Source organism: Lepus europaeus, chromosome 9, assembly GCF_033115175.1.
Source record: "Lepus europaeus isolate LE1 chromosome 9, mLepTim1.pri, whole genome shotgun sequence".
Classification (NCBI taxonomy): domain Eukaryota; kingdom Metazoa; phylum Chordata; class Mammalia; order Lagomorpha; family Leporidae; genus Lepus; species Lepus europaeus.
The window spans coordinates 43,473,269-43,497,317 of record NC_084835.1 but is presented as its reverse complement, the minus strand read 5'-3'; the positions used below and the strand labels follow the sequence as shown (position 1 = coordinate 43,497,317).

At 43.1% G+C, this 24,049-nt stretch overlaps 1 protein-coding gene across 1 annotated transcript in view; it reads left to right on the top strand.

Annotated features, from left to right (window-relative positions):
* The window catches only part of FRMD4B (FERM domain containing 4B), a 374,305-nt gene extending 350,923 nt beyond the window's left edge, over positions 1-23,382 (top strand). Inside the window, exons 15-24 of the mRNA XM_062201248.1 lie at positions 184-325; positions 1,203-1,336; positions 1,432-1,551; positions 3,483-3,711; positions 7,751-7,807; positions 9,081-9,228; positions 11,984-12,103; positions 13,216-14,027; positions 17,773-17,902; positions 21,856-23,382. Of these exons, the coding sequence (XP_062057232.1) occupies positions 184-325; positions 1,203-1,336; positions 1,432-1,551; positions 3,483-3,711; positions 7,751-7,807; positions 9,081-9,228; positions 11,984-12,103; positions 13,216-14,027; positions 17,773-17,902; positions 21,856-21,976 (2,013 nt within the window). The 3' untranslated portion in view covers positions 21,977-23,382. The remainder of the gene's footprint in view (positions 1-183; positions 326-1,202; positions 1,337-1,431; positions 1,552-3,482; positions 3,712-7,750; positions 7,808-9,080; positions 9,229-11,983; positions 12,104-13,215; positions 14,028-17,772; positions 17,903-21,855) is intronic.
* The last annotated feature ends 667 nt before the right edge of the window (positions 23,383-24,049 follow it).

The following is a 24,049-nucleotide window of genomic DNA, read 5'->3' as shown; positions in this document are numbered from 1 at the left end:
GTATCAAAAGTTCTTTGTGCTAAAATGTTTATATAGCAACTCAACCATTAACTTAAATGTGTTTGATTCAATTAACTCTTATTTTGATGGGTTTAGCTTTGTCGGGGGCAGGTTGGTGCTCTGATGTTAATTTGAAATACGTTTAGCTGCATTCTTTCCATTTTCATACTGTGTTCCTCTTAGGCAAAAATTCCTTCAGCCAGGAGCTTGGACGACATAGCAATGGACTTGACAGAGACAGGAACCCAAAGGGCCTCCAAACTGGTGACATTGGAGGCGAAAGGTCAGCTCATCATGGCGAGCAATGGCAGTTTAATCTCCTCAGGTAACGTTTGGGGGATAAGAGAAAGTTTGTGCCATCTACATTTTATGTAACATTTTTCTTTGGTCACATACCATTTTTAAATACATCTTTTAATGCATGATTTCGGGATAAAGGCATATCAAAACCTACAGCAGGCAATATTTTGGAGTATAGTTTCTAAAGTAATTTTTAAAAAAAAGAAAAACTAAATTATAGTCAGGTTGTACAAGTACCTCTAGATGTCAAGATCATGAGTGCCTGGGGGTGACTTGAAAGGATATTTCTCCCCATTCAGTTCCATCAACTTCTTCCCTCAGTATTTAGCTTCCAATGCAGGTAATTGTCTGATTCTTCGTGTAATATAAAAACATGATTACATGTGCTCCACCTTCAAATGTGATTGCTGCTCTCAAGTCTTTTCTCCAGAAATTCTGGAGTTTCTTATCACTAAGTATATGTCCCTGTGCTAAAATGATTTTTTTCCCATCTAAATCCCATTATCAGCTTGGGAGTCTGCAGCATAACCCTCCTTTGCCCTGCTTGCTTGCTTACTTTCTAAAGAAACATGAGAATGACTCACAGAGAACAGCTTACCTTCCCTCCTGCTCAGAAACATGAAATTTTCCTTGGCCTTGTCTGAAATAGTACGCGTTTTATCATTGCCTCCAAAATGACTAAGCCAACTGCAAAAGGCATATTTTCTTACCAGGCTCTGTTTGATGCCCAGAAGCATGAGAAAAATGTTCCCCAGTTTCCTTTTATTATGTTCAGAAACAAGGAGCAAAAGAAATAAACTACCATTTAATAGCAGGTTTAACTTAAAAATCCTTTGTCCTTTAAAAAGGAAGGAAACCTGCCTTGTACAAACCTTCCCCGCCCCTCTCCCTTCCCCCACTAGGTTCCCAAGACTCAGAAGTGAGCGAGGAGCAGAAGAGAGAGAAAATCCTTGAGCTCAAGAAGAAGGAGAAACTGTTACAAGAAAAACTCCTGAAGAAAGTCGAGGAGCTGAAGAAGATCTGTCTGCGGGAGGCTGTGAGTGCCCCGTGCTGCTTGAGGCTCTTGGCTGTGTCTCACGGCTCCGGCTACTGTCAAGGACCTGCCTCTTGATGCTGTGTCCTATTTTACAGGAGCTCACGGGCAAAATGCCAAGGGAGTACCCACTGAGCGTTGGCGAGAAGCCGCCCCAAGTCAGGAGACGTGTAGGTACCGCGTTCAAGTTAGATGACAGCTCGCTGCCCAGCGAGGAGGTAGGAGCATCATCTGGTTCCTTTGGTTTTAGGATCAGTGTTGTGGGTTTTTTGCTTTGTTTGCTTGTTTTTGTTTTTGTTAATGTTTATCCAAGAAGCAAAGAGAAAGACAGAAAAAGAGAGTGCTCCCATCTACTGGATCACTTTCTCAACGCCCACAACAGCTGTGTCTGGGACAGGCAAAAACCGGGAGCCAGGAACTCAGTCCATTAAGATTTATTTATTTAAAGGCAGAGTTACAGAGAGGCAAAGGCAAAGGCACAGGGAGAGAGTGAGAGAGAGAGAGATCTTCCATCTGCTGGTTTACTTCCAAAATGGCTGCATGGCTGGAGCTGGGCCGGTCTGAAGCCAGGAGCCAGGAGCTTCTTCTAGATCTCTCACATGAGTGCAGGGGCCCAAGGACTTGGGCCATCTTCTTCTGCTTTCCCAGGCCTTAGCAGACAGCTGGATCAGAAGTGGAGCAGCTGGGACTCGAACCAGCGCCCATATGGAATGCCAGCACTGGAGGCAGCAGCTTTACCTGCTATGCCACAGCAGTAGTCCCATGGGATGCAAAAGTTTTCATAGGCATTTTAACCACTTGGCTAAAACAAATGCCCCACTTGCCCTTTTTATCTGGCCCATTGAAACAGATAGCATAGGCCAAATGGAACATTTTTTATGTACACTCCAATTAAACAGCTGTTTAATTCACTACTTAGAACACTGGCAACCCAGCTTCTCTGCTTCTGATCCAACTTCCCACTAATGCACCTAGAAAATCACAGAAAACAGCCTAAGTACTTGGATCCCTGCCACCCCACATAGGAAACCAGGATGCAATTCCTGGCTCCTGGCTTTGGTCTGGCTCCAGCCCCATCCATTGCAGCCATCTGGGGAGTGAACCAGCAGATGGGAGATCGGTCTCTCCCTCCCTCTCTGTCTCTGTCACTCCACCTTTGAAATAATTAAATAAATAATGGTTTGTTTGGTTTTTTTAAATCTTTAAAAATATTTGAGCTCTTTCTTACCACCTTTCCTCCCCAAATTGGAGAAAAACATTCATTCAATGAACCAAAATGTTTATAATTGAGAAACAGTTTAAGAGTTAAGAACTCCAGCATTAGAGTCTTTCACTTAAAACTAAGTCACCTTTGGCAAGTAGTTTAACTCTCTCGAAAGTCTCATTTTTCTGGTCTCAATATTTTCATCTATAAAAGGAGGGTAAGGATGGGTGCAGTATTAGATAAGGTAATACATGCACAGCACTCAACTCTGTTCTAAAGTTAAAAGATTTATTAGCCAATATAGAGCACTTTGTTATTTGAGTGTCATCAGCCAAAATACCCCTACCCATGCTTCTCATAGAAATGTAATCAGCATAGCCTTCAAAAACAATAGCTGTTCCTTTCAGTAATAGCTTTACTATTTATTGAGTGCTCACAGCTCTGGGCTAAGCTTATATATCATTTCATTTAATCTTCATACTTGTATAATATAGGTGTTATCTTCATTTTGCCAATGTAAAACATGGAAACATTAAAACAATCAACTAAGTGTGGCCAGTGTTATGCAACCAGGAACCACAAGAATCAAACTCATGTGTCTCCAAAGCAATACATATGAATATAACATTCTGCATCCATGAGTCTTGGCTTACTAATCTCTTACAAACTGTGATCTTCCCAAGAAACTTTGTGAATGGTTCATTCCCTTCTTTTTCTTCCTTGAGCAGGGAGAGGTTTAGGCTAAGTACAAGTTAACGTGGGTGAGAGATGTCTTCTTGAATAGTGTTTGCGGATGTCTATGCCTTGAAACTTGAGAAAAGGGCTATTTTATTCTCAAAGAGCTGTAATTTAAGAATGCACGAGCAGTTTTGTTTATTACCCACTGTATGGGGGAATGATTGTATGTGTCTGTCAAACTAAAACAGCATCATTGCATAAATGCAGGACCCTGCTCTGCAAGACCTGGAGAGTAATTTTCTAATACAGCAAAAGCTGGTTGAAGCTGCAAAGAAACTTGCCAATGAAGCAGACCTTTGTAAAACCGTGAAGAAAAAAAGAAAACAAGATTACACAGACGCAGTGAAAAAGCTCCAGGAGATTGAAAATGCAATAAATGAATACCGAATTCGATGTGGGAAGAAACCCAGCCAGAAAGCAACAGTTATTTTACCAGGTTAGTAAAATTAAGGGTTTTGTTTTTTTTAACTTAAGTAGAGAGTATTCTGGACAGTATGTAGCATTTCCAAGCCAGCTCATTTGGTGAGCAGTGGAAGAAAGAATAGAATTAAAAGTGAGTGTGTTAGGCCGGCGCCGTGGCTCAACAGGCTAATCCTCCACCTTGCGGCACTGGCACACCGGGTTCTAGTCCCGGTTGGGGCACCGGATTCTGTCCCGGTTGCCTCTCTTCCAGGCCAGCTCTCTGCTATGGCTGGGGGTGCAGTGGAGGATGGCCCAAGCCCTTGGGCCCTGCACCCCATGGGAGACCAGGATAAGCACCTGGCTCCTGCCTTTGGATCAGCGCGGTGGGCCGGCCGCAGCGCGCCAGCCGCGGTGGCCATTGGAGGATGAACCAACAGCAAAAGGAAGACCCTTCTCTCTATCTCTCTCTCTCACTGTCCACTCTGCCTGTCAAAAAAATAAAAAATAAAAAAAAAAAGTAAGTGTGTTAGGATTAAAATGGTTTGGAATTCCAGTCTTAGCAGTGTGTAAACTTGCTTTTCAGTATGATTGTAATACTCCACGATGGCAGTGTTCTCACGTTCAGGCTGAAAGAGCTTTCACAGCACTATTGGTTCATAAGACAGGCTCACCTTTTACTGAGCTGATGTCAGTGCCAGAACTACTTTAGATAGCACACGTAGTAAGAGACAAGGCTCACTCAGTAGTTTCTGAAAGGTTTTTGCTGTGGCCAGGCGTGTATTTTCTTAAGGACCTATCTGTCCAAGGGTGGATAGAGAAGCGCTCTTACAATTATAGTCCTGCGTGGAGGCTGTTTAAAGATGTGAGCAAGTGGTCATGATTGAATAGGAAATAAAGAAAGGCGGGGTACAGAATTGTCACCACAGCATGATCCCCACTTTGTATAAACACGCACACATGAAGACTGCTTAAGGACTATTTCTGCATACTGAGATCTGGGGCATTTTAAGTAACTTCATATTCTGTATTTTGTATGGTTTTTCTATTCAGAAAAACAAGTAAACTGAGAAGTCTCTTTTAGGTACATTTCAATTCCAATTGGCCCTTACCTATATATTAGCACAGTTTTTAATCTTTGTCATTGGTCGAAATGTAATTGTATTCCTCTGATTTTTTTTTTTCTTCTCATTTTAACATCTGTGAAATTGGAATAGTTCTTAAACTAAATGATGTGTTACAATCATAATTTGCAAAATCTCTTTTTTTAAACAGGGGCATAAAATAATAGATTTGATGAGATATGTAAACTGGGCTACACTTGGGTCTAGGGCACATGATTTATAAAGCAGACAGAGGGCTTTTGGAGAGTGAAAGTACAGACTCCAACACAAAAGAGTTAGTCAACTGCAGCTGGAGCGTTTTAGGGTAGCTTTGACTCTGAATGTGAAATCCAACTGGCTTGGGTGATTAGCACTGCACTTAACTTTCAGGGCCATTTGTTATAGCCCATTCATCCTCAAACTGCAAGATCCAAGTGTTCTCCTCAATGGGCCTGACATTTGGACAGCAGATGGTGCCGACGGTTGAGCATATATTGGATAGAATTTTTTAAGTGCGCTTGACAGCTGACTGTACTGGCACCTCGCCTTCAAGCTCCACTGTGTGGCTAATTAAGAGGTAGTCCACTTGACTGTGGTGGAGATCAACATTTGAGATTGGATGGAGAGGTTCCCTTCTTAATGGCTGTGAAGCTTACATTGAGATGTTGTGTCTGTCTAGAACTTTGTGCCCAAACACTCAGGCCTGAGAAGGAATCCTTTGCTAAAGCAGATCCGCACACCTGAGATGCCTCTTTTTACTAAACACATCATTTATTATATATTGGACGCCAGTAATGCTCAGGGCATTATCCTCATTTCCAATGCAAATGCTGTGTATAGGCAACAAAAATCGTAAATACAAGGGTACTTCAAAAAGTTCGTGGAAAAACAGGATTAAACCATATGTTGATTCTGATGCCCTTGCATGGTTTTTTTTCATAGCAGACAGTTTTCATGACATTTTTGGAGACTCCTTGTCTAGCTGACATCTCCTGAGCATGTGCCAGGAGCCGGGCTAAGAACTGTGCCACAGGTACTATTGCTATTGCCATCCTAGACTCAGCCAAATGACGCCTAGAGAGATAAGTAATTTGCCCAAAGTCTCATAGGCGGTAAGTGACAAAACCAAGATTGAAACTAGAGGCAATTTTGCACCCCCGCTGCTGGAGAACATTTTAGATATATCTGCAAATATTTTTGGTTGTTAAAACTAAAGGGGAGAGGCCAGCGCTGTGGCATAGTAAGCTAAGCTTCTACCTGTGGCACCGGCAGCCCTTATGGGTGGCAGTTCGAGACCCAGCTGCTCCTCTTCCAAGTTTGGCCCATTCCCAGCCTTTGCAGCCATTTGGGAAGTGAACCGACAGATAGAGGATCTCTCTGTCCCTCTCTGTGTAACTGCCTTTCAAGTAAATCTTTAAAAAAAAAAAAAAAAACTGAGGGTGAGCGTGCTACCGACACCCAATGGGTGTCACTTACAATGCACAGGACAGCTCCCCAGAACAATTATCCATCCAGAATATTGCTAGTGCCACTACTGAATCCCAGTGTGGTGGAAAACCTCATGCACCACTAAGTGCCTATGCTCTATTAGGAATAAGCTGCTTTTTTCAGGAGGACTCAAAAAATAAGTTATACTCATAGACTCTCAGAGAGTTCAAATGTGTTTTATATAACACTTAGCATTCATGACAAGAATGGCAAGAGTTTTCTTTGCAGTTTGTTGGTTATAAGAACTAAATGTATACAGTTTCTTTTTAGTAGAGCAGAAACGTTAAAAACTAGTTTGAAGCCAAAACTCTTTTGAAATCTGTTCCATTTTAAGAAATACAGTTGGCTCTTCATGTCCATAGATTCCACATCTATGGATTCAACCAACCGTGGATCAAAAATATTGGGACAAAAATGGCATATATACTAACACATATAGATTTTTTTTTAAAAGATTATTTATTTATCTGAAAGGCACAGTTAGAAGGAGGGACAGAGATCTTCCATCTGCTGATTCACTTCCCAAATGGTTGCAACAGCCAGAGCTGGGCCAGGCCAAAGCCAGGAGCCTAGAACTGCATCTGGGTCTCCCACTTAGGTGGCAGGGGCCCAAGCATTTGGGTCATCTTCTGCTGTTTTCCCAGGTGCATTAGCCGGGAGCTGGATCAGAAGTGGAGCAGCCAGGACTTGAATCAGTACACATAGGGGATGCTGGCATTTCAGACAACAGCTTAACTCACGGCACCACAATGCCAAGTGGAGACTTTGATTCCCCAAACAACACTGTTTAATAGCCACTAAATTGCATTTGCATTGCATTAGGTATATTATATGTAATTTAGACATATGGGAGGATTGTGTGGGGTTTTGCAAATATGTCATTTTATACAAGGGACTTGAACATCTATGGATTTTTTTTAAAGTATGTATTTATTTATTATTTGAAAGGCAGAGTGCCAGAGAGAGAGAGACAGAGAAAGAGGTCTCTCTGCTGGTTCATCCCCAAATTGCCAGAGCTGGGCCAATCTGAAGACAGAAGCTTCTTCTGGGTCTCTCATGTGGATGGCATGGGCCCAAGTATTTGGACCATCTTCCACTGCCTTCACAGGCACATTAGCAGGAAGCTGGATTGGAAGCACAGCAGCCAGGACTCAAACCTGCACTCTGATTTGGGATGCCAGCATTGCAGGCAGTGGCTTAACCTGGTATACTATGACATCAGCCCTGCATCCGTGTATTTTGGTATCTAAGGTGGATCACAGATACTGAAGGATTATGGTAATCAAATGTAATATTTGTACAAGCAAAAGATGTTTTGGTCTTTGACAGTAAATGAGTTCGTTCTTATCATTATTATCCTTAATACACTGTAATTAGTTACATTTATCTAAATGACAAAAACATGCACGCCATTGAAAATTGCCTCATTGAATTCAAATTGCATAAATGCACAATTACACTGAAGGTGCTTATTTGTGTCCACAGAAGACATAATCCCATCCGAGAGTAGCTCCTTGTCGGACACCACCACCTCTGACGATCGTAAGTGGCTGCCACTTTCTCAATTTGAACCTGTTATAGATTCTGAAATTGTAAGACGAATTTCGACGGCTAAGTAAAGCAGACTTGTCTTTTGGAGAAAGTAGAATAAGCTGACTTCATCGATAGAAAATGGTTAGGAAACAAGGTGCAAAATGAGCGTCTGCTCAGGTTATCTTAAGTGTTAAAAATAAGACAATCCAAATCGCATGACCCCAAGGAACCAGAAAACCTTACCATGAGGAAGTCTCCTAATAAGAGTTTTGAATTTTTTTCTTTCAACTTTTTAATTATAGACTCTCTGAGATTTGGGTAGATAGGACAGAGTCCTTCACCCAGCTTTCCCCATTGGTGACATCTGGAGTCTACTATCAAAACCAGGATATTATAATGTTGACTTAGTAGGTTATCACTATATTCTGGATAAATACGAGTTTATTTTATTTTCCTAAGAACAAAGACACATTTTAGAAATGGAGTTACATGTCGTGTCATCATCTCCTATAGGTCGGCTATGTCTGTTGTAATGCTCTATGCTAGTTCAGTACACTGCATGATGGGATAGGCTTCATATCAAGAGATGGAATGTTTCCTTGTGATCCCTTGTACTTAACCCAATGAGTTGGCTCTCTATCTGATGACATTTGAAAAATTCTGGGAAGTCACTCCACCCCTCCCCCAGCCCTGACTGCTTTGTATTCCCTGATGTTTTGTGGTGCATAAACCCCCACCATTTCCTAATTCTTCCTTTGAGCCAAGATTTGGCCAGACTTGCCATTCCTCTCTGAAAATGCCAACTAACAGGGGTAGATCCTACAAGTGTCTGATGATGCAGCATGAATCAGATCCTTCCCATGCAGTGACTGGATGAGCCACTGGCCAGTGAGGCCTGAGAACTTTAAAAATAGAGGTGAGCCAAAATATCCCAGGCCATTTCTTCCTGGCTCTTGAGACATGGGATTTTCCTTCATAAAACTTTGAAAGAGATATAGTGTCCCCCATTCCGCCTGAGTGATTCTTTGCTCAGAAAGATACCCATTGTATTGGCAAACATTGGTTCAGGCCCCAAATCAATATTCAGGAATTTCCTTTTTCCAGTGTATAAAAGACAATAATTAATTTCTTGAAAGTTAATGTATTTCTAAAAACATCCTCTGTGGAAGAAAGCTTTGATCATGAGACCTTCCAATTTCTTTTTTAGTGATGTTGGCAAGGTGTTTATTCTGCTTATGTATTTACCCACTTACTTACTCACTCATTCATTTACTTATTACAGCCATTGATGCCTTCCCTCTTGCTGGGCAGCGACCAAGTTCAGTACCTCATTCTCCAAGAATTCTGCCCCCCAAGTCTCTCGGGATTGAGCGAATCCATTTCAGAAAGTCATCCATGAACGAGCAGTTTGTGGATACCAGGCAGTCCAGGTGAGCAGCAGTATCATCAGTAAGGTTAACACCATACAACAAAGAAATCTCTTCCAAAGTGATTGGCACATTTCTGCTGGTTGTTTTAAGATTTATTTATTTATTTGAAAAGCAGAGTTACAGAGAAAGAGGGAGAGGCAGAAAGAGAGAGAGCTCCCATCCATTGGGTCACTCCCCAAACGGGCTCAGTATCCAGGGCTGAGCTAGGCTGAAGCCAGGAACCAGGGACTCCATCCTAGTTTCCACCTGGGTGGCAGGGGCCCAAATACTTGGGTCATCTTCTCTTGCCTTCCCAGGTGCATTATCAGAGAGCTGGATCAGAAGCAGAGCTATGGGTACTTGAATTGGTACTCCTATATGGTGTACGAGCATTGCAAGCAGTGGCTTAAACCTGTGTGCCACAGTGCCAGCTCCCTTATGCTTGTTCTTATTTTGCCTTTTGGAAGATGTTCTCTTGTAAACCTGAGCATAGGAACTAACCCAGTTATTTGTCATTGAGAGCAAGTGAAAGTGTTTTTAAGAGGTCTTAAAGTGATTGACTGTCTAACTTGATTTTAAAGTCCATTTTGTTAGAGGGATGTGAATCGTGTGGATTTGGATATAATGTCCAAAGTACAGCTTCATAACCTTGAATCTAAGGAAATTGTTGTTGAACGCCCCTCTGGCAAACCAAGTAATATGACTAACTTCTGATCCTGCAAATTTCTTCTTGCTTACATGAGATTTAAACTCAATTTTAAATCTGTAAAATCAAAAATACAAGTTTTTTTCTCAAATATGTCAGGTGAGTATTATCAGGGCAATGAGATAACAGATCAGTGGTTCCTGGAATTTGGTTGTATGGACCAATATTATTTAAAAAAAATAGGATTCAAGATGTGGTGACTGACTTGACTCATCAGAATGTTCAAACGCATAGCACCCTAATCTGTGAAAGAAATGTCACTTAACTCTCCAATATAGAGGTGGGCTTTAGCCTAGCAGTTGAGATGCCCTGTACTGTATCAGAGTACCCAAGTCTGATGCCCACCTCTCGCTCCCGAGCATTACTAAATAATTTTTAGAAATATCTTTCATCATCGTTGCATTGATAATACTAATGAGATGAAATTAACATCTATGGAGCGCTTACTATATCCTAGGCACTGTATATTGAGTTTAATCCTAACTACAACCTTACATCGTAACTCCTGTCATTACCATTTACAGATAAGTACACCAAGGACTAGTGTCTGTGAATAACATATTTGTATTCAACAAGAAGTAAATGTGGGAGTCAAGATTTGTACCTCAGTAAACTAGAACTACAGACTAAAGTTCATGATGTGTTTTAGTCATCACAGTATACTGCATCTCAGCAGAGATGGAAGTTAGCCTCAAAATAAAGGAAGATTATCCAGATGGAATACATTTTTACTTATGAAACTGGAGCCTAAGGGCCAGCATTGTGGCATAGCAGGTTAAGCTGCCACCTGCAATGCTGGCATCCCATGTGGCATCCCAGCTGCTCCATTTCCTGGAGCCTGGGAAAGCAGCAAATGATGGTCCAAATACTTGAGCCCCTGCATCCACTTAGAAGAACTCTGGGGCTCTTGGCTTTGGCCTGGCCCAGCCTTGGCCTTTGTAGCTATCTGGGGAGTGAACCAGCAGATTGAAGACCTCTCTGTGTATTTGTGTGTCTCCCTCCTCTCTCCATAACTCTGACTTTCAAATAAATAAATCTTTAAATATAACTATAGGTATATAGATTTAGATATAGATATATGTGTGAAACCTGGCTTTCCCAGGCCATAGCAGAGAGCTGGATTGGAAAAGGAGCTGCTGGGACTAGAAGCGATGCCCATATGGGATCCAGCACCACAGGCGGAGGCCTAGCCTACTGCACCACAGCGCTGGCCCCGTGACCTGCTTTTATAATAAGTAAAAACTTAGACAAAATTTTTTTTAAAGATGTATTTATTTCTTTGAAAGTCAGAGTTACACACAGAGAGGAGAGCAGAGAGAGAGGGAGAGGTCTTCCATCTGATGGTTCACTCCCCAGTTGGCTGCCATGGCTGGAGCTGTGCCGATCCGAAGCCAGGAGCCAGGAGCTTCTTTAGGGTCTCCCACACGGGCGCAGAGGCCCAAGGACTTGGGCCATCATCTGCTGCTTTCCTAGGCCATAGCAGAGAGCTGGATCAGAAGTGGAGCAGCTGGGGCTCGAACCGGCGCCCATATGGGATACCGGCATTTCAGGCCAGGGCATTAGCCTGCTGTGCCACAGCACTGGCCCCTTAAACAAAATTATTTGTAATTTTAAAAAATGTAGCTCCTGTTGTGTTCTCACTGGCTGAGAGGTAGTCAAAGTGATTTAAGGATGTAGCTTTCTGGTCTAGGACCCAGGAACCAATAACTCCTGGGCCAGATCTCTCCTGCCACGTATTTTTGTTTAGGCCATGAGCTAAGCTTGGTTTTTATATTTTTAAACAGTTGAGGCAGGAGGGAGGAATGCAAATGCAATAATATTAAGTTTATATATTTTTTGCCTTTATGTTTGTGACTCTGAGAGTCAGACCACATGTGCTTCCCTAAAAGTCACTGTGGTTGTCCCAGGGTAGGAAACCACAGAGACCCCTTCCCATCTCTGTCCCGGGGTTCCCCTCCCCCTCAGCGTATAGGGAGCTTCGTATCAGCTTATGACAAGGCTGCCAGAGACCTTGGGAGGTTCCTCCTTTCCTGAATCTCTCTCTCTCTCTTTTTTTCTTTTTCACCATAGAGAAATGCTGTCGACACACAGCAGCCCTTACAAGACTCTGGAGAGGCGGCCCCCTGGAGGACGGAGCATGCCCACCACGCCGGTTCTCACTCGCAACGCCTATAGCAGCAGCCACTTGGAGTAAGTCAGCTTCCTTCCTGTGGCTTTGGCTCTCTTGGTTTCTGCTTTGATGTTTTGTCTTGCTGTGTTGGTTTTCTCTATTGATTTAAGTGACTTGCTGCATTTCTGGTTCTACGTCTTCTGCTAACTTAGAGGTTCAGATCTGTCAGCACCAAAGCCATGTTTGATTTTAGTATCTCCATTTTACCAGCCAGGTAACGCCCTGTGTCATTTAGTGGTAAGGGTGAAGATCCTAACGATAGTAGCACTTTGGAGGTGTTTCATGAGAGCTGTGCTAAATGTTTTATGTGCAATTTATTATTTAGTGCTCACCAAAAGCCTGCAGTGAGGTGGATATTAGATACTCTTTTTTTGTCTCATTTTACAAGATGGGAGTCAGATGTAGAGAGGTTAAATACCTTGTGCAAACTCGTACAGCAGGGACATGGCCAAGTCACGACTCAGTGCAGGTGTCTCTGACCTTAGAGCCCAGTTTCTGCTCTACCATGCAGTGAAACCCCTGCTCTAGTCTCACTTGTCCTGGAAGCCAAAAACATCCTGGGTTTTTTTTTTTTTCCTGTTCACTTTATTTATTTTGAGAGGCAGAGATAGTTCCTACCCATTCATTTATTCCCCCAAATGCCTTAAACAGCTGGGACAGGACCAACCCAAATCCAGGTGCCAGGACCTCAACCCTGTGTCTCCCACATGAGTGACAGGGACCTAAGTCCTTGAGCCATCACCTGTTACCTCAGGGTGTGCAGTAGCAGGAAGCTAGATTCAGGAGCAGAGCTCACACTCGAACCAAGGCACTCTCATATGGCATGTGGGCGTCCCAATGGGGATCTTAACTGCTGAGCCAAACACCTGCCTTGTTTCCAGGCTTTAATGCAGGTTGTACATCATCATCATCAGTGTATATCCTCCCTACCCTCTGGGAAGGATTTGGCCTGAGCTGACATAACCAAGTTCTTTCTCATTTTGACCATGGTAATGAACTTCTGGTTGAATAAATGGATTCTATGTGGTACCTGCAGTGCCAGAGTTACAAAATCATCCAGTGTGGGTTTCTTTCCCCCTCTTTGGGTCCTTCTTTCCTTCTTTTTTCCACATGTGCCTTTCTTCTGTTTCAGACCCGAATCCTCATCTCAGCACTGCCGCCAGCGGAGTGGAAGCCTCGAGTCCCAGTCCCACCTGCTGTCCGAGATGGACAGCGAGAAGCCATTTTTCTCCCTCTCCAAATCCCAAAGAAGCAGCAGCACCGAAATCCTCGATGACGGGTCTTCATACACCAGCCAGTCGAGCACGGAGTATTACTGTGTGACGCCTGTTGCCGGTCCTTATTACACCACCCAGACATTGGACACTCGTGCCCGGGGTCGGAGAAGGTCAAAGAAACAAAACGTCTCCACTTCAAATTCAGGAAGCATGCCCAACCTGGCACAGAAAGACAGTTTGAGGAACGGCATCTACTCGAAGAGTCAGGAGCCACACTCTTCCAGTTACTACATCGCTGGGTACACACCCTACGCAGAGTGTGACCTGTATTATAGTGGCGGCTACATGTACGAGAATGGCACGGAGGGCCAGTATAGCGTCAATCCCTCCTACCGGTCCTCAGCCCACTACGGCTATGACCGCCAACGGGACTACAGCAGATCCTTTCATGAAGAGGAGGTCGACCGGGTGCCCCATAACCCATATGCAACTCTCCGGCTGCCCAGGAAGGCGGCCGCCAAACCTGAGCACATCACCAAAAACATCCACAAGGCCTTAGTCGCCGAGCACCTGCGTGGCTGGTACCAGCGGGCCTCTGGGCACAAGGATCAGGGGCACAGCCCCCAGACCAGCTTTGACTCTGACAGGGCCTCACAGAGATGCTTGGGGTTCACTGGACTCCAAGTACCCTGTTCTCCAAGTAGCCGAGCGTCTTCCTACTCTTCAGGTAAGAATATGGAGGAAGCATGGGACCCCTAGATTTCACTTACGTCATAGCCCCCGCCTACCCAAACCTGTGCCTCAGGGATTCTCATACAAATACCCAAAGCCCCAAAGGTGGGAGCCGTTCACTGGAACCACAGTCAGAGTTGCCAGCTGAAAAACAGTTGTTTTCTGCTGTCCAAAGGACGCAGAGCACACGAGTCTGAGCACATAAGTAGCAGACGAAACCCAACACACATTTTCTAAAATTTTTATCTATTTGAGAGGCCAAGAAACAGAGTTCCTGTATGCTGATTCACTCCCCAAATGTCCACATAGCCATGGCTGCTTTTTCAGGTGGAAGCTGGGAGCCAGGAATTCAAACCAGGTCTCCTTACGTGGGTGGCAGGCACCCAATTCCTTGAGCTGTCACTGCTGCCTACCAGAGTCTGTCTTAGCAGAAGCTGAAGTCAGGAGCTAAAGGTGGATACCCAATCCCACACTCCAATGTGGAATGGAGACAACCCAACCAGTGCCTTAACCACCAGGCCAGTTGCCAGCCCCTCAACACACGTAGACTGAGGACCTACTCTACATGCTGCCCTGTGGCAATGGCTCTCACATGCTTTGTATCTTTCCAGTCTTCACATTGACTGCCACGTTTCTTCAGTGTGTTCAGTTCATTGAGTTTTACATATTTTTTAAAAAGATTTATTCATTTATTTGAAAGGTAGAGTTACAAAGAGAGGGAGAGATAGAGAAATTTCATCCACTGGTTCACTCCCCGAAATGGCCACAATGGCCAGGGCTGTGCCAGACTGAAGCCAAGAGCAAGAAGCTTCTTCTGGATCTCCCACGTGGGTGCAGGGGCCCAAGTGCTTGGGCCATCTTCTACTGCTTTCCCAAGGACATTAGCAGGGAGCTGAATTGGAAGTGGAGCAGCCAGGACTTGAACCAGGGCCCATATGGGATGCTGGTGCTGCAGGTGATGGCTTTATCTCCCATTTTATATTATAAAAAGTCGATTAAACCCAGTGGACAAGCGGAACAACACTGGACTTGATCTAAAAACTTACTTTGAATGCCCAGGTACCTGCATCAGCTTTGTAATAATTGTGATAGGTGCTAGTATTTAGTAGGCCCTGTTCTAAGCACTTTGCACACCTTAGCTCCATCCATTATTCATAGATACTCTACCCTATGGTTGACTTAAGGGATTTTCAGAGATAATTTGGACTGAAAGAGATGTTTGTTTTATACCCTTTATGTTCACTTTGGCCTCTGGCTACCCTAACATTTGTGGAGGGCTTGCTGCACGCCCTCAGCTGTGCTAGGTGTCTTAAATGGAGAGAGTGGGGCTCGGGGAGGGTCTGCTTATGGTTTCAGGTATCCAGCCAGTGAGCCAGCACACCCACACGATGTTGAATCAGTTGCCGTAGAGAGATATGAATGCTGAGTAATTTTCAACCTGTAAATATGAATGAATTCTTGAACTGCATGACAACCTGAGGTCCGAAGTCTTGCCTCCTCCCTTAAGCTTGACACCTTAGTGAGATGTAATTCCCAAGTCATTGTGCAATGGTGAGCCCAGTGTTTCATAAACTTGTTGACAGAGGCATTTCCATGGAGATTCTCTGTTTGGTTCAAGCATGCTCCTGTTTTTTAGGACTTTGGACTTGTGCTAGGCCTGTCCCATCTATTACCACATGTAACATGTGAAAAGGCTCCTCTGGTCATCTCTTGTTATTTGTGTCCCTGATCTAGAGAACATCTTTCTGCCCCCCAAAGCATAGGACACTGCACGAGAAACATTCACAACCCCAACCTGGGCAGAGAGTTACCAGGTGAAAAGCAAACAAGGAGAACTGAGATGCCTGTGGATGGGCATCGGGCACAGGGCCGTGGAGAAGCAGGTGTAGCCTAGGAACCTCAGCATTCCTGTCTGCTGGCTAAGTATCTGGGGCAAAGGTGAGAATGGAGTTAATAATTCCTGGTTCAGCTCCGGTGTGAGCCTTGCTGTCACCACCAGGATGTGACCCTACAGACCAAGAGATGTCACTTGTTGGGTAATTAAAGGGATGGCATTAATGCTCCCCAAATTCCCTTCTGGAGCTTTCCTCATTCCTATTTCCATTGTCCAGACATAGAAAATGCATTTCAACAGATATAGGGGAGGATAAATTTCCAGTTCTTTGCCAAATTAGTGTAGTCACTTCCAGGCCCCCACAGTCTCCCTCAATGACTCAGTTTCAACGGAAACGACAATCACCATTGGTTTGGTGTTTACCACGTGCCACGTGGCATGCTGAGCATTTTATATGTGTTGTTGTTTATTGTTGTCCTAACTGTGCAGCCGAAGCAGCTCTGGCTTCTAGAGTTTACACGGGCCTGGCCATGTCCCAATGCTAGTAAGTGGTGGAGTGGGGATTCTGTCCTCGCTCTGACATCCTCATCACTAAGCCCCAGAGCCTCTAACTCTGATTTAGGAGGTGTTCTTGGAAGCTCAAGAGGACAGTCTTCCACCTGTTAGGCAGAATCTTGTGATCACTGGTTCATTGTGGGTGTGAAATAGAACAGAGTAGATCGGTAGCCAGGAACAGGAAATTGGAGAGGGACAGGAAAGATTGTGAGCAACTCTGTCCTTTGAATCTGGGATGACCAATGTGGCATTGTGGTCACCCTGTGCATCCTAGGCATGGAGCAGGATTAGTTTTATAGAGAGAATAGCAAACACCTGGTGATGAGGCATTCACTGGGCTTTGCTCCCAAATTATGCCTTGTCTTGTTCCAGTTCCGTCCCTCTATAAAACTAAATCTCCCTGAGTTCCTTCCTATACTGGGTCCCTACCCAACCCGTCTTTTATGACAAAAAATATGCCAGTGGTCATTGTCGCCTTTGATTTAGTTGTAGTCAAGCCTCAACAAATTGACTTATAGGAGAGGGTATTTAGCTTAGTGGTTAAGAGATCTGTGTTCCACATTGGAGTACTTGGGCTCAAATGCTGGCTTTGACTCTTGACTTTAACTTCCTGCTAATGTGAGACCTGGGAAGTAGCTGTGATGGCTCAGGTAATTTTGTCCTTACTACCCACATGGGAGACCTGGATTGAGTTCATGACTCCCTGCTTCAGCCCAGCCCAGCCATGGCAGCTGTGGGCATTGGGAGAGTGAACCAGCAGATGGGTTTGTTCTCTCTCTCTCTCATAAATAATTTTAAAAAAAAATCAATTTACGAAAGCCTCTTCCTCCAGTTTAGAACTGAAGCTTTGCTAAATGGGAATGTTTCTTGGTATATGAGATTATTGTTATTTATCTTTTGGGTTTTTCTTTAATATTTTTAATTGACAAATGTGTCTTCTAATTCATCTCATTCTCATTAATAAAGTAGTAATAGTTATTCAGGTACAGTGCCAAAGATTTTCATAATTACTTTACTTAATCCTGGTAGCATACATTCACAGACTATGTTTATAGTGCTGCCTCCACTCCACAGATGAGAAAGTTGATGCTTTAAAAGGGTAAACATGAGGTCACATGACCAAAAGGTCACCCAATTAGAGTAGGGACCGTGTCGATGGCAAATCCTGGTTCTGAATCTCTACCCTGCGCCCAGCTGATTATACAAGGGACTTAAAAATTCATGAAAAAGATACTGCCCCTTGTCCTCTAAAGCTTTTGAAGCCCCTTCTTACTAAAGCACATCTCAGTGACCTAACCCAGTTTCTGAATATTGCCACTAATCTGTGCTCTCTTTGCATTCTTATTTCTAGTGTCTTCCACAAATGCTTCTGGGACCTGGAGGACCCAGTTAACACTAGGGCTCTCCGAATACGAGATGCCAGCACATTCCTACACCAGCTGCTATGGCAGTGTCTACAATCCTCTGCCGTCTCCCAACAGGTGAGAAAGCTGTGCTCAGATTCTAGGAGCCTGGTCCTATTCCTAGGAATTCAAGAATCCTGCTTGTCTGGATCATGAAATCCCCTTGAGAGGGAGTTAGCAAGCTACTTGCTGAGAAACAGCCAAGCTCATTCATTTACCTGTTACTCATGACTGTTTTTGCACTATGACGATTGAACTGAACTGTGATAGACACTGGCCCTTGGAGTCTGGCCCTTACATTCTGAGTCTGAAGGGTTTTTTTTTACTATCCTGCTTTTTTTTTTTTTTTTTTTTCATTATAGCACTTGAAGCTGTATATCTATGTGTCCATTTCAACTTTTCCCGGAGCCTTGCAGGAAAAAGCTGCATACTCCAGAAAAGGCTGTTCATACCAGAGTTCCTCCTGGACAGTTGGTGGACAGTTGATTTCCAACACTTGCTGCTTTTTTGCATCTGCCCCTGTGTTCATTAAGAAGGAACAGTCGTGGGCAGCTGTCCTATTTGCCTTTAAAAAGACGTTCTTTGTGGACATTACAGGAAACACATGAGAACAGTTTGCTAAAATGGATTTTTCTTCTGCAAACTCTGCACTGCATGTTTCCAAAATTCTTATACAAAATTTGAAGAGCTCTTTTTTCCTTGTTATTTTCTCAATATCATCCACAGCCAAGTTGCCAAGAAGTAGAACATTTCCGGATTTTTTTTTTTTACTCCTTTGAGGCAGTGTGCTTTTAGCTATGAGAGACTTACACAGACTGTAACTTAGAAAGGTCACTACACTGGTGGATTTGCAGGGTAGCAGTTTCTTATTAAGGCATTCAGTGTTGCAAGCACACTGGAGATGCTCCACCCACAAAGCTTTGTTTCTCTTTGCCACATTCAGCCAGAATTTTTCTTGGCTTAGATAGATTAAGCCAATTGTCTCCACTCAACAAAGGGTGTGCTCAAAATAGAATTTTAATGAAAATACACTTCAGGGGACGTCAAATAGCTGGGATTTCTGTAAATAATGTTAGAGAAGGAAATAGGAGCAAGAAACCAAGTGCTGGCCCCAAATTCAAGCTATACCTTCTCTGGTTCTAAGCATTTCGTATAATACGTTTGCAGATAGTTTTCATGTTTATACGATTTCATTATCCTTCCTGTTGACTCAGAAATTCTATAAATGTGGCCGGCGCCGTGGCTCACTTGGCTAATCCTCCACCTGCGGCGCTGGCACCCTGGGTTCTAGTCCTGATTGGGATGCCAGATTCTGTCCCGGTTGCTCCTCTTCCAGTCCAGCTCTCTGCTGTGGCCCAGGAGGGCAGTGGAGGATGGCCCAAGTGCTTGGGTCCCTACATCCTCATGGGAGACCGGGAGGAAGTACCCAGCTCCTGGCTTTGGATCGGTGCAGCACCGGCCATAGCGGCCATTAGGGGAGTCAACCAACAGAAGGAAGACCTTTCTCTCTGTCTCTCTCTCTCTCACTGTCTATAACTCTCTCTCTGTCTCTCTGTCTCTGTCTCCTCTCTCTAACTCTGCCTAGCGAAAAAAAAGAAAAAGAAATTCTGTAAATCGTTCTGTGCGTAACAGTTCTGATATCTGGAACACTGCTTCTGTTGAGCTGAGGAAGTGTTAAACCTTTTCAGAGAAAAATCTGTTTGACCAACTCTGCCCACGCATTTCAGGCAGCCCAGCATTGCTTGATAGGGGACTGTGAAGTCAGAGGGGCATAATGTACAGGAAATGAGAAGCTATTTAAAGATCTCTATTGTGTTTGTGTATCTGTGTGTTCATACACGCACACATGATCATGCATATCTGAGCTCATTGTAGAAAGTGTGGAAAATAGAAAGGTGTAGGTAAGCAGGAAATTATTTTGTCATAACTCCACCTTCTAGGGATAGCAGCCACTAACATCCTCACATATTAATTTTATTTTTCAAGAAGTCAGAATGATATGGCATATACAATTTTTATATCTAGTATGTAAAATTCTACATCCTGCCTTTTAGCATCATAACAAACATGTATAAAACCCTTTAAGTCTTATTGTATATAACCAATATTATACACTCAGTAAATAGACCGTGCGGTATTTAACAGGTACTTATTTTCTGAATAATTGTTATGAGGCATTCTTTCTTTTTTAATTGTACATAATATTACTTGTTAATGTAGTAATGCAAAATACTGGTGTGCCATTCCCTAGAGTACAGTCAGTGGGTTATATCAAAAAGTATATTTGTTAAGAAACCCTTGCTTTCCAGAAAAATTTCATCATTTACCCTCCCAGTCCCATAGACAGCAAGTGCCTATTTCCACCCACTTGTTTATCAAGAATTTTAAAAATATTTAAACTACTATCTGGTCAGTTTAACATTATTAATAGGGCAAATATGAGAAGAGTTACTCACGAAGCTTTAGAAATTCGCTCTAAAATTGCAAACATGATTTTTAGAACAAGTAAGAAGTTAGTAAGGGAAAGCTGAAAAACTTAAGCATTCCCCCTCTGCTAAAGTTTTGATGTGATTAGCGATCTATCAGTGTGCTGTTTTTTCTTCAATAAACACAGATTGCTTAGGGGTCATTTTCCCGTGGAGTATCTGCGTGCTAATACTACAGAAAGATGCAAATTTTGATAAATGAAACATTTTTTTCTTTGTCCATTTTGGTGTGATTGTCATTGGCATGCACTTTCGCAGGAAGAAATGAGAGATCTCTTAGGTTACCCAGGATATAATACAGCTGGAGTCTGGGCTATCCTGCTGCCAACGGCGTTTCTAAAGAATGTGTTTTTTGTTTTTTGTTTTTTTTCCTTTTACTTCCTGTTTCCCAATCCCCTCCCTCTTCCTTGTCTAACTCTACCTGTTACTAGGCAAAACCAAGGGCTTCTGTCCCGGAGAATGGTTGTATCTCCAGAGATGAGCTCAGTTTTAAATTCTGTTTTGCTAAGCGTAGCCAGCTGTAGTAAGTACAGTCCCTCAGCTGTGTGTGGTGGCGCCTGCAGAGCAGGCGCTGTGCTTGCTGCGGCCTGTGAAGCTGTGAGACCTGACTTTGTTTATAGGCGGTGTGAAAACACTAAAAAGGAAACCCTCTCCTTACCTAGTGCTTATTTCCAAGGCTCTTCTTCCAAAGACATTGCATCACCTGTACTAAAAGACTTTGAAATCTGAAATAGAAAAAAAGCAATCTACTAACCAGCTAACTTTTTTTAACCTACTGTTATAATAATGTGCTTTTGCCTGCTGGAATGGTTCATATAATCGGGTGTTTGCATTTGGATATGTCTACAAATTTTAAATGTGGTGCTGTTTCCAGAGTTATTGACAGTTCGCCCTTGACCCCAAAACCTTTGGGTTGTAAAATATGTCCCAGGATGCCCTGCTACCTGTACGTAAATTCCTGCACCCCTATAGTAAGCATCTAATATATTCCCTTAATTTGAAGAATACATAAAATGTAGTTGTCAAAATATGTTTTTAAAAAGAAATGAAAAATACTTCTCTTAATGAAAAATGAGCATGTATTGAAGATTTGTTTAAGTCTTTCATAAGGAGACTAGCAAGACCGATAATGCAAATTCGAAGAGAAGTCAGGACAATGAGAGAATGTTGGAATAAGATTATGAAATTAGACATACAACCAGGGCAATAAAACTATAACCATCATCTCTCTATTAGACAGAGTTATTTGTATTTCTTCCAGACAAAAGGCTACAAGTTAACGTGTAACTTAATGCAGTCTGGGTCGAATGAATGGTGAACCTAAAGCAAACAAAGGCATATCTCCAGAGAGAATTCAGTAATCCCCTAGACAATGCTCCAGTGTGACATTGAAGGAACGCACGGTTGTCCTTGGCCTGGTCTCCGAGTTCTGGAAACTTTTTCTTAACCCCGCTTCCTACTAACTTTTTCCTTGCATGTGGGCGTCTCTGCAGCAGAGGGGCAGACCCCACCCCCAGCAGTAACTGTTCTGGTTTCCTTTCACAGACAGTACGCCGAGAGCCGGCCGCCGGACGGCACGGATGGAGGTCGCTTGGATGACAGCTTGGAGAGCAGTGAACAGAGGCTCTTTTGGCACGAAGACTCCAAGCCCGGAACATTAGTCTGAACACCACGCAGCGGCGCGTCTTGACCGAGCACTGCGTTCTCCCACTCGTGTGCCTTGCGAAATGTGTCCGTCTTCCCTGAGGGCATCAGAGGCTGGAGAGAAGACCTGGGATGCCCCGGAAGTGAATCCCACCCTAAGCCCTGCATAGCCCCTGGGACGAGGACTTGGCCTTTCAAGCTCCACGTTCAACCTTCCCAGCTGGCTCTGAGTGCAGACTGGAACCATTGCCACGAGAGGACTCTGTGCGAAGCCTTCCCCAAGAGCCATCTCTTGTTACGGGGATACAACTTGTGGAAGGCAGACCTCCGAACTGAAAGCACATTCGGGTGCCCCCATGGGAAAAGGAGCAGGGGGAGATCTCAGAGCACAATTCAGAATGACGAGAGAAGGGAAACCAGCTCCCTGCCACAAAGACAGAATTCTTGAGCGGGCCAAGAAGCACCTGCTCTTCCCTGCGGACACCGAGACAGTATTGGAAAATTACTTGAAGAGAAGTTGGATTTTCATGAAGTTCTGAATGAGTGTGGGATATGATGAAGAGGGATTTTTTTTTTCATAAGCACCCTAAAATGCTGGACTTATTGCCGTAACATCCTGTAATATAACTCGATGGTAGCAGATTGGGGAAAAGGAAGGAGCCCCCTGAATAATTGACAAACTCGGCTTGGAGACTTTTCTAAGGTACAATGTCACCGAGCTCCTTTTTGCTTTCTCCAGCAGTTGCATGATGAGCGATGGTTTGGGTTGGAAGCTCTCCAGCGTGGCTGTCCTGGGATTCGGCAGACTTGAGGAGAAAAGTTTGCAGAATCCTGAGTTTGAAAAAGGATTTTAAGGTGATACAGAAAGGACCTAAAGCAAAAAAAAAAAAAAAAAAAAGCCACATCATTTTAGATGAATTGTGTGCCTTACCATGGTGAGCATTAAAAAAATCAAACATATTGTCTGGATTCCATAAGTAGTTCTAAGTCACTAAGTCATAAAAACAAAATTAACATTAAAGAAAAAAAACCTCCAAGCTGCAGTAGATTCAATTATGAGGCTAATACTACCTCATACTTTCCTTGGAAGAACTAATTAGCTATGGTTTGTTATAGGATTTTGCTAGTTTTTCAGAACAAATGCTTTCTGTATTCCAGATTGTTCTTTTTTGTCATCTTTACTCTGCTTCAAAATTCCATATAAGGTGCTCCTCCCCTTCTCCCCTACCTTTTTATACAGATTTCTTGTTCATATTGTGAATAGAGAAATTTCTGATCAATTTTTGGGGGACATTTTCTATCTATATTCCAAAGCATGTAATATATACATAAAAAATGGATTTGTTAAACTGGTCCTTAGTCATTTGTATCATTAGAGATGAAGTTTGGGGGAAAGTTTTGGAAAAACAAAGACAAGCAAAAAAATAACTTATTCCTTTTTGCATATTTGTATAGCCTTCTAGAAACAGAAATAGCCTTTTGCATATTCTTTTACTGTTTTGACTTTTTACGACCTATTTTTTTTTTTTTTTACATAGGTCAATAAAGTAAAGGTGTACTACTGAGAATGTTCACGTCTTCTTCCATTTGTGCTTAGGGGTCACACAAAGCAGCTTGAAGGGCTCCACTTTGGTTACCACATTCGGTGAAATTTCAGATTTTTAGTTATAGCGTTACCATATTTGGTCAGTTCCAAGATGCAATTTTTTTCCTGTTGATATCAGACAACAAAGTTCATTTTTTGATTGATGACATGCATCCCAGTTGAATTGGAACTATTTTTTTCTTTCTTAGTGATACATAAAGTATGCTGTTCCTTACAATGAAGTTATCTCAGAATTGATGAACTACGATAGTTCATTGCCTCACGGAGGATGACTGATGAGAAGTCTTAGGTCTTCTGGTCTTGGCGTTGTTGTGTATCTGGAATGAGTAATTCATCCTTGTTTCCCAGACTGACAAACAGGTCTTTTACATTTGGGAAAAGATTTCATCTGACAGCTTTTATCCTACACTGTGGAGAGAAAGGAGTGGGCAGTGAAATGTAGGGAGACCTTTTTAATATTTCCATACATGTACATATGTGTAAATAACC